This window comes from Chrysochloris asiatica, unplaced genomic scaffold, assembly GCF_000296735.1.
Source record: "Chrysochloris asiatica unplaced genomic scaffold, ChrAsi1.0 scaffold00124, whole genome shotgun sequence".
NCBI lineage: Eukaryota > Metazoa > Chordata > Mammalia > Afrosoricida > Chrysochloridae > Chrysochloris > Chrysochloris asiatica.
The window spans coordinates 3,140,092-3,150,929 of NW_006408642.1; the positions used below are offsets into that span (position 1 = coordinate 3,140,092).

Genomic DNA, 10,838 nt, shown 5'->3' on the forward strand with positions numbered 1-10,838 from the left:
GAAGGAAGATCCGCCCCCCCACCCCCAATGAGACGCATGGACACCAGTCACTGTAACAGCTGGCTCGAACACAAGAAACATTGTGAGGATGGCACAGCACCAGGCAGTGATCCGTTCTGTTGAATACAGAGTCACCGTAAGTCAGAACAGACTCATGGGCATCTAACAACAATCCTGCCTTATGAACCACAAAAAGAGGTTAGGGTTAACAACACATCACAATATGGAGGATAATCACATAATACTGGGAATTGTGGCCTAGAGAAATGTACACATATTTTGTGGGGGGATGCGGAGGGCATACACTATCCCTACCCCCACTCCAAATCATAGTCTTCCTAGCAAAAAAATCAGTGCCCATTTAAAATGCATAATACCACCTCATTCATGAGTATCAGAGAGCAGGTAACTTACCAGGCTCCAAATGCACCTGTGTGTGACCATTCATCATCCCATTTGCCACATCTGTGTCCTCGAGGGTGAGACGTACTGGAGGCTGGTATTCTAGTTCCTCCTGAATTTTTCTGAAGCTGCTCTCTAACTGTGAGGATTTTACATAATTAAAATGCCACTTTACTTTCTGAATGATGCTATCTGTAAAAAAGAGAGTAATCCAAGCTAAGCATTTTCATCAGAATATAAGTCATTGTGAGCAGGCTTGTAAGCTCCGTGGTGACCACTTTGGTCTACTTGTGAGTGGAAGTGGGCGAAAGGCAGTAATGAAGACATGGGCTGAGATTGACCATGTTCCATAGACTCCTGTCGACTTTGAGCTGAGGGAGAGAAGAGGAAGCGCTGGTTGGTCTGAAGTTTGGGGAGACTTGGGAACTCTTGCGCCCACAGACACGGAATAGCCACAGGGGCTAGAGCTGAGAGTGAGGCGTCCAGTGAGATGAACTGGGAGCAGGTGCATAATAATGCCCAAACTTGCAGATAGTTCTCATTTGATATAGCTTGGATGACTTCATGATCAGAACTCAACTAGAGGGAGATAAAGAAATTTGATACAGGAAGCAAATGTAAATTGCTACAACTGGATGAACCTGACCTTTATTTATGGATGTAGTAGCTCAAAATGCCAACCAGAGGGAAGGAGTCTTCCCATCAAGGATCAAGCCTATTCCCTCAGTACACAGGGCTGATAGGGACAGGAAACTACCTAAAATAGAGGGTGCTATGAAGCCACGAATGGCTGCTTACAAGTTTTCAAGAAGGAGTTTAGTTTCGGAGGAAGGGAGGAAGGTTAGAATTCCTACTGAATAGTTTTAATCTTGTCTAGATGGGACTGGTGAAAGGAGATGGGACAAGATTCTTCTGATTCAATAGTGAGTAACACCAGAGACAGAGGCAGAGGTGATGACATGGAGAGATAGAGCCCCTGAGGGTTCTAGACTCATGGAAAGAGAAAGGCTGTGTGCTGGTGGGCAGGAGGCAGGCTTGCAGAATGTACCCTTTGGTTATTTAAATGATTATATATTCCTGTGTGGTTTTGTGTACATGAAAGAAAAAAAGAGGGAACAGAGGCAAATACTGTTAACCAATGGTGCATGGATGGGACTGTAATCATTGCAATGAAAAAAAACACGATTGGTTGAGTGCAAAACTGATTTTCTACAATGTGAGCTATCACTTAATACATAATAAAGGCTTTAGAAAAAAGAAGAATATAAGTCATTGTGCAAATTGAAGTTCACATTTCTAAACTAATGTTGGCTAGACACTAAGGAGTGTCAAGTTAGGTATAAAAGTCAAATGATTGCTACATACCAACCTTCATCTGGTCAGTCTCTCGAAATAGAATTATAACGTGATAGCATGTCTTTGGAGTCCTGGTGTACCACTGTAGGATAAGAACTGGACTACTGACCACAAGGTTTGGAGTTGTAAACCCATCAGCTGCTCCTTGGAAAGCTTAGACAAAGTTTGCTATGAGTTGGAACCAACTCAACAGCACTTAATAGAAGTATGTCTTCAGAGAAGGCACCAATACGTCATAGAAACATCAGTGTAAAGAGAGTAGGTTTACAATGGAATATTACTCAATCATGAAGAGGGACAAAGTTCTAATTAATGCCACAACATGGATGAACCTTGAAAACATTCTATTGCAATGAAATAATTCAGTCACAAAAAGGACAAATACTGTATGATGTCTTATATGAAATAAACTATATAGAAACCAAAGATTATTTGGGATTAAAGGAGGGAGGAGACGTTTAACTAGAAGTATGAGTCAGAATTGGTGAATGCTGTATTGTTTACCACCATAATAAAGAAAAAAAAGGAGCAAGAGTGATAGGGGCTTAAATCTTAGCTCAGCCACAACTCATAGTACAATCTTAGATAATTAGGGACAGTTAATTTAGACCTGGTTATCTCAAAAAAGTAAAAAAAATCTGAGTTAAAAGATCTCAAATGAATGTGAATATGTTGAGCAAATTGAGACTATACAGATGAAGGGCACTGGTTTTCATTCTTTTATTTTTGATGCTAATATTAATCCATTACCAACTCTTCACAAGAGTTTGAAGTTTCATATATACTGGCTGGCAAACAGAATCATATGTTAATTCTAATATCCATGTACTTAGATTCATATTCTACTCCCACTCAGTAATGGGAAAGCATGATGCCGGGAAAGGTCTCCTTCCAGAGCAAGCACAGCGCTTTGGAAGGAAGGCACATGCAAAGAGCACAAGTCCAGAAGGCTCCAGACTAACCGGCAGCCACGAAATGCTGCAGCTGCGAGCTCTCTGGGGCTGCACGGAGTCTTCACAGGAAGAAGCAGGCTGGGAGCTGTGGTTGGATTAAGGCCTCACAAGGAGACTGGGCAGAACTCTCCATCTACATCACAGGTCTTCTAGGCCGGGACCCATGTACTAGGAAGTTCCCTAGCACCTTCAGGTGACACCAAAAGGGGGTGCTGACCCTATCCCCGATGGGCCAGCTTGAACACCCCATTAGGGAATGTGAGGGCCATGGCACACTGCCAGGGCTGGCCTTGCACTGGCTATTTGTACCAAATGCCGCCAGCCCCTGGTTCAAGAGCATCATAGAGGCAGCAGCTGTTTACACAGAATGTCCCCCAACTCCCACCTCTACTGCCATTATCCCAAGAGCAGTGAAGAGCATGGCTGTGACTAACAAGCTGTATTCCAGAGCTCCTGAGCCTCTACAACAGGAGTGGGGAACCTTCTTTCTGCCAAAATTTGTCACATCATTCGTGGGCCTTACAAAATTATCAACTTTAAAATCAGCCTGCTATATTTGGTCAAACATTTAATTAATTCACCCCCTTTGTGACGGCTGGAATTGCAGTTGTCTTAGCAGGGCCAGACCACATGATTTCACAGGCCTTCTATGGTCCACGGGTCTGATGTTCCCCACCCCTGCCCTACAAGGTCTATGAGGCAGCTCCTGGTTAGAGAAGTGCTTCTCAAACCTCTGAGGGAAGGACCGGCTTGTTCTCATTGCCAAACTCTTGTAGACTGACAGATACTTGCATAAAATACACTTTGAAATATCACAACAATAACAAATTGCTATAAGACTTTCTAAACATGCTCTTCAGTACTCAGGCTTTGAGTACTTTCAGTACTCAGGCTTACTAAGGAAGGACAAGCTCACACATTACCCCTTTGAGTACTGTGCTCTAAGCAGGAGTTAGCAAACATTTTTTAAAGCACCCCATAAAATGAAGTAAATATTTTAGGTTTGTGGGACATCTGTCACACCTACTCAATTCTGTCATTGCAGAGCAAAGGCAGCCACAGACAATGAAGAGTTCTGTGGCTGCGTCCCACTTCTATTGACTAAATCAGGTGGCTGACCTGTGGGCCATGCTTTGCTAGCCCCTGCTCCCAGGAGCTGTGATGAATCATCTACACAGGTTCCCCCAGCCCACTCCTCTGTCCCCATGCTCTGCAGCGATGCAAAGCGAGAGTGCTAAGCCTTCAAGCTTCCCAGGCCACTTGGATCACTGTGAAATCTCCCAGGCTGTTTTTCAGTGCCGTGCTACTGCACATCCAATGCTTTTCCCTCCAAGGTCAAAGTCAAATCTCGACTCTAAGTCCTACACGTGCAATTCTGGAAGGGAGAACAAGAAATCTGAAAGAGGGTTACGAACCAAATTCGAGAAAGGCGTATGGCCTGGAGGCTAAGCCAATGCAGGTGGTGTCATAAGAAGCTGTGAATTCCCACCACAGGGTCTCCAGGAAGCAGAAGGCCATGGCTGCTGGACACTGGCGAGAGCAGATAGCCACGCAGGCCACGTCCCCCGAAGAAGAGAAACTGAAACAAAAGGGCAAGACATCTATGTTACTGGGAGCCAAAACCAAATAGCCAGTTGCCATGCACAGATTGTGATTCATGGTACCCTCATGTGCTGCAGAGCAGAACTGCTCTATAGACGCCTCTGGAAGCAGAGCATCAAGCCTGTCTTCCAAGATGCCTCTAGGTGGGTTTGAACCACCGACCTTTTAGTTAGTAGTCGAGTGCTTAACTGTTCATGCCACCCAGGAACTCCTTCTGGAAACTGTAGTGGTGGTGTTGGGGGGCCGTTTAGTCCATTCTGACTCATAGTGAGCCTGTACAGAGTTTCTGAAGCTATAAATCTTCTCAGGAGCATAAAGTCTCATCTTCCTCCCTTGGAATAAGTGGTAGATTCAAACTACTGACCTTGCAGTTAGCAGCCCAACTCGCAATCCACTAGGCTGATCCAGTGTATTCCCAGACACAACCTTGTAGCAGTTTGTGCATATGTACTTACTACATCTTCAGTTGAGCCATGGTAGCACAGTGGGTTGGTTAACACTGGGATGGTAACCACAAGGTCAGTGGTTCAAACCCACTGCAGGAGAAAGATGAAGCCGTCGGTTTCCATGATGATTTACTGTCTCAGATATCCTAAGGAGCACTTCGACTCTGTCCTATAAAGTCGCTATGAGCTGAAATAGACTCAGTGGTGGGTGGGTGGGTTCGTTCAGCTCAACTTTTTCCTGGGAGTGTACCTTTCTTACATAACTTCTAAATGGTCTAGCAATATTAGCCGCTGACAGTGAACAATTATTCTTATTTATTCATGCATGTTACCTTAGAGAAAATGAGTGTCAGACTTCTATGCATATTTTGAGAAAAATATTTCTTCTGTAATCTCCATTTGTAGATTTTCTAGGGTTAAAATCATCCTGGCATCCTGAAATAAGCTCTTTTTGGTTGAGTCTATACATATTCCTAAAGAGTCCTGATAGCGTAGTAGACTGATTGCCAGACGGGCAGCTAACCGCTAACCTACCGGTAGCTCCATAGGAGAAAGCTGAGGCTTTCAGCTCCAATAGAGATTTACAGCTTTGGAAACCCTATTGGGGGTTTTTTGTTGTTGTTAAGTGCCGTCAAGTTGGTTCCAACCCAGAGCAACCCTGTATAGGGTTTCCAAGGAGTGGCTGGCGAGCTTGAACAACCAACCTTGCGGTTTAAAGCAACTTTGTAGTCTCGCACATTAACTCACAGCACCACACCAGGACTCCTGGAAACCCTATGCACAGTGGCTGTAAGTCGAAACCAACTCAGTGGCACACACAACCACCACCATATATATTCAGACACATATGACTGTTGGAATTAGTTGCTAAAGGTGTATTTAGAACTTCTGTGCCTATGTAAAGTAAGACTGGCCTATATTTTCCTTTCTTGTACTGGCTTCATCTGGCTGGGGTATTAAGGTTATTGCTGTCTGATAAAACAAACAGGAGGGTTTCATTCTTTTTCTACTCCTTTTCAGACTTTCACACTATCATGTCAAGTTCTGGAGGCTCTAAATTCCTCTAGCTATCTGTGGTGTCTACTGACTCTCACTCATTACACAGTATTACTTTTATGCTTTCTCACTTACTGTTGAGAGCGCATCACTGTGGTGCTTCTTTATTTCCGTTGTTGTTGTGTGCCGTGGAGTCGGTTCCGACTCATAGCGACCCTGTACAGGGTTTCCTAGGCTATAAATCTTTACAAAAGCCTCGTCTTTCTCCCGTGGAACAGCTGGTAGTTTCGAACTGCTGACCTTGAAGTTTGCAGCCCGATTCATAACCACTACGCTAATCGTTTAATGCCTGAATTGTGGCACATTCCTTCCACAGTGGTTCTGCATTTACTCTGGCCACCAACCCCAAGAGTGACATCAGACTGGGACTACCACAGATGCTGGATCCTGGCTCAGGAATTTGTAGACTTGAGGGACAGTAAACACTAACTCTATATGAGGCACAGAATCAGGGTTTCAATTTCTTGTTAAGTGCTGTTAAGTCAGTTCCAATTCACAGAGACTTATATGGGGTTTCAGAAATTGTTTAATTTCTTAGGTGAGATTTTATTACTCCTTCCCATCCAAAGCCAAGGAGAAAGGAGTCTACCCTGTGTGTAAGGAGACTATTCCTCATCTCTCACTTCACTCGGGTTGTAGCTGATAAGAATCCTTCCCTGTAATCATGGGTCTCGGTTCCAACATTCCACCAACATAGGCCCAAAGGTCTCACTCCTCATGAGTTCTGCCACTCAGGCCCCAAATTAGCTATGAGGATCACGTCAGTGCCATGTTGTTGCTGTTGTTCTTAGGTACCGCTGAGTCAGCTTCGACCGATAACAACCGAATGCAAAACAGAACGAAACATTCATTAAAAACTGGGCCATCTTCACAACTGTTAGCTTGAGTACACTGTTGCAGTCACTGCATCAATCCAGCTCGTTAGGCGCCTTCCTCTTTTTCGCTAACCCTCTACTTTACCAAGCATGATGTCCTTTTCTAGGGACCGGTCCCTCCTGACATCACGTCCAAAGTACGTGAGGCAAAGTCTCACCATCCTTTCCTCCGAGGAGCATGGTGTCTATACTCCTTCCAAGGCAGATTTATCTGTTCTTCTGGCACTCCATGGTACTTTCAATGTGCTTCTTGGAAGAACCCAATTGGAATGAAGCAATTCTCTGATTTTCCTTATTCACTGTTCAGCTTGCACTTGCATATGAGACAATTAAAAATAATATGACTTGGGTTAGGTGCAGCTTATCTTCAAAGTGACATCTTTGTTCTGTAACACTTTAAAGAGGTCATGTGCAACAGATTTGCCCAGTGAAATAAATACATCATTTGATTTCTCGATTGCTGCTGCTATGGGTGTTGTTTATGGATCCAAGTAAAATGAAATCCTTGACAACCCCAATCTTTTCTCCCTTTACCAAGATGTTATCTATTAGTACAATAGTGAAGATTTTTGTTTTATTTACACTGAGTTGTAATCCATACTGAGGACTGTATTCTTTGATTTTTTTTATCAACAAGTGCGTCAAATCCTCTTCACTTTCAACAAACAAGGTTTTGTCATCTGCATCGCAGGTTGTTAATGAACCATCCTCTAATCCTGATGCCACGGTCTTCTTCATACAGTCCAGTTTCTAGGTTTATTTGCTGAGGTCAGGATACAATCCTGATGTGGACCTTTCCTGATTTTAAACTATGCAGCGTCCCCTAATTCTGTTCAAATGACTGCCTCCTCTTTTATGCAGATTGCACATGAGCTCAATTAAGTGTTCTGGAATTCCCATTCTTTGAAACATTATCCATAGTTTATAATTCACAGTTACATGCCTTCGCATACTTATTCAATAATGCATAAAGCACAAGTACACATCTTTCTGGTATTCTCTTCTTTCAGCCAAGATCCACCTACTGTCAACAATGATATTGCTTACTCCATGTCTTCTTCCAAATCCAGCTTGAATTTCTGGAAGCTCCTTGTCAATGGATTGCTGCAACCATTTTTGAACAATCTTCAGCACAAATTTACATGCAATGATATTGTTTGGTAACTTCCTCATTTCATTTGGTCACCTTTCTTTGGAATGGACACAAATATAGATTTCTTCCAGTCAGCTGGCCAGTTATCTGCCTTCCAAATTTCCTGGCATAACCTAGTGAGTGCTTCCAGTGTTTGTGTTTGTTGAAACATTTCAATTGATATTCCATCAATTCCTAGAGCCTTGGTGTTTTTTTTCCACTGGCTTCAGTGAAGCTAGAACTTCTTTCCATATCATAGTTTCTTGATCATATGCTACCTTCTGAAATGGTTGAAAATTGATCGATTCTTTTTAGTACAGTGAGTCTGTGTATTCCTTCCATTTTCTTTTGATGCTTCCTTCATCATTCATTATTCTCCCCATATTGTTGCTGTTAAGTGTTATCACCTAGATTATGACTCATAGAGACCCTGTATGTGGCTTCTAAGGGGCGGCTTTGGTGATTTTGGCCTGGGGTTAGCAGTCTAGTGCATATCATACAACACTGCACCATTGTTGTTACTGTTTAGTGCCATCGAGTTGGTTCCAACTCACGGTGAACCTATGTACGGTTTCCCAAGAAAGAGTGGCTGGTGAATTTGAACCACCAACCTTGTGGTTCAAACCGACCTTGAGGTCCAGTGCTTTATCCTGTAACGCCACACCAGGACTCCATAGAATCGTTCAATACTGAATTTTTTATTCCATTCTTCCCGTTTGAGAAATACTGAGTGTGCTCTTCCCTTTTGGTTGTCTAACTCCAGGTCATTGAACGTTGCATTATAATACATTATTTTGTCTTCTCAAGCTGCTATTTGAAGTTTTCTGTTTTGCTCTTTTACTTCATTTCTTCCATTCGCTTTTGCTAAAAGCAAATTTTAGAGTCTCTTCTGGCATCAGTTTTTGTCTTCTTCAGCTGCCCTTTGAGATTTTCTCCTCCGCTCTTTTACGTCATCATTTCTTCCATTTGCTTTAGTTACTCAATTTTGTTCCAAAGCAAATTTCAGGGTCTTTTCTGCCTTTTTAATGACCTTCTGCTTTCTTTATGTATGATGTTCTTGTTGTCATCCATAACTCTAGTCTTTGGTCATGCGTCAAATATGTTCTTTTTTTTTTTTTTTTTAATTGTTTTATTGTGAATTCTGTGATAGTTTACATAGAAGAACATTAGCTTTACATTCATCCTATCATATATAGTTTCATTGCCATGGTTACAATCCCTTCCATGAATCATCAACCAACCAGAGGGTATACCCCACAAGCCTTCCCCCTGGTCCTCAGCACACAGCCCCTCTCCCTCTTTGGGTCTAGAGTCCCCAGCCACTCCATCTCTCCACATCATCGTCTGTCTCCATCTCTGGCATCACTGCTTCTCTGGGTAGGGTCCTGCTCTCCGTTCTTCTCCCTTGATGGTCCCAGGGACCTCTGCTCCTGGACTGCAAAGTCAACCATTCCCCTCCTTTTGCTACAGAATGTCCACTTTTACATTTCCAATCCTCACAGTTAGTCCTGATAACAATTATTCACTATTGTATCACAAGAGACCTATCCCCATCTCCTTTCATCAGCCCCTCCTAGACAGATTGAATACTACTCAGTGGAGATTCTACCTTCCTCCGCAACCTCTGGATCTAGGCTCCCTCTTGAAAGCTTGTAAGCCAGTCACTTCTTGCCTTTGTAGTCCCCAACTTTGGGTAGCCAACGTCCAAGTTGCCTTATCCCTGCCTACCCTGTGTATTGAGTGGGTGGGAATGATCCTCGCTGTAAAGATTTGTTCCCTCTTTTGAGCTACTGCATCCATAGGTGTAGGTCAAGTTCATCAAATTGTATCAGATTACTCTTTTTTTCCTCTTCCTTCTTCTTCTTCTTGAGCTCTGATCATCCAGTCATTGAAGCCAGGTCAAGTGTGGGTAGTATCTGCAGGTGTGGGTGTTCTTGTGCATTTGCCCTCTCTTCTTATCAACTGGATCAAATATGGTCTTCAGAAGGTCTTTAAATTCAGGTGGGATATACTCAAGGTCATGTTTTGACTCAAATGGACTTGTTTTAATTTTCTTCAACATCAGCCTAAATTTGCAACAATTTGAATCCTGTGTATTGCATTTGGTTACGGTCATGTGTATAGTCACTGTTTATGTCGCTGAAAAAGGTATTTACAATGAGTAAGTCACAAGTCTTGAAAAATTCTATCATGCGATCTCTAACATCATTTCCATCACCAGTCATGTTTTGCAACTACTAACCCTTTCTCTTTGCTTCCAACTTCAGCATTCCAATTACCAGTAATGTTCAATGTATCTTGACTGCATGTTATATCAATTTCAGACTGCTGAAATTGGTAGAATTTTTCAATTTTTTCAATGGCTTTGGTGGTTGGTGCCTAAATCTGAACACTAGATATAGTAACTGGTCTTCTTTGTAGCCTTATAGATATTATCCTACCACAGCACAGTACTTCCAGATAGATCTTAAAATGTTCTTTTTGACAATGAATACAATACAAATGACCAATACAATTTGTCATTCCCAGCACAGTAAACCATGTCTGATTCAAAATGGCCAATATTAGTCTAATTCACCTCACTAATGCCTAGGATCCACTACTCATCTGTCCATTTGTTGTACTGTGGTGGTTTGTGTGTTGCTGTGATGCTGGAAGTGATCTCACTGGTATTGTGAATACCGACAGGTCACCTATGGTAGACATGTTTCCATGGAGCTACAAGACTAAGACAGACTAGGAAGAAGCAGGGGCAGGGCAAACCAATGGTTAGCCATTGGAAACCTGAACCGCAGCAGAACACAGTCAGATACCGAGCTGGAAAATGAGCCTCTCAGGCTGGAAGGCACTCAAAATATGACTAAAAGCTGCCTCCTCAACGCAGAGTTGACCAGAACGACGTAGATGGAGTTACACTTTTGGGACCTTCATTTGTTGATGTGGCCAACTCAAAATGAGAAGAAAAAGGTGCAAACAGCCATTAACAATTGGGATGTAGAATGTACAAAGTATGAAT

The 10,838-nt window shown here is 42.7% G+C and overlaps 1 protein-coding gene across 1 annotated transcript in view; it reads right to left on the reverse strand.

The window, feature by feature from the left end:
• Positions 1-10,838, reverse strand: part of SEC22C (SEC22 vesicle trafficking protein homolog C (S. cerevisiae)) — an 83,299-nt gene that overhangs the window by 7,819 nt on the left and 64,642 nt on the right. The window contains exons 3-4 of the mRNA XM_006868766.1: positions 4,127-4,290; positions 415-594 (exon numbers count right to left, since the gene is read on the reverse strand). Coding sequence (XP_006868828.1) covers positions 415-594; positions 4,127-4,290 — 344 coding nt within the window. The remainder of the gene's footprint in view (positions 1-414; positions 595-4,126; positions 4,291-10,838) is intronic.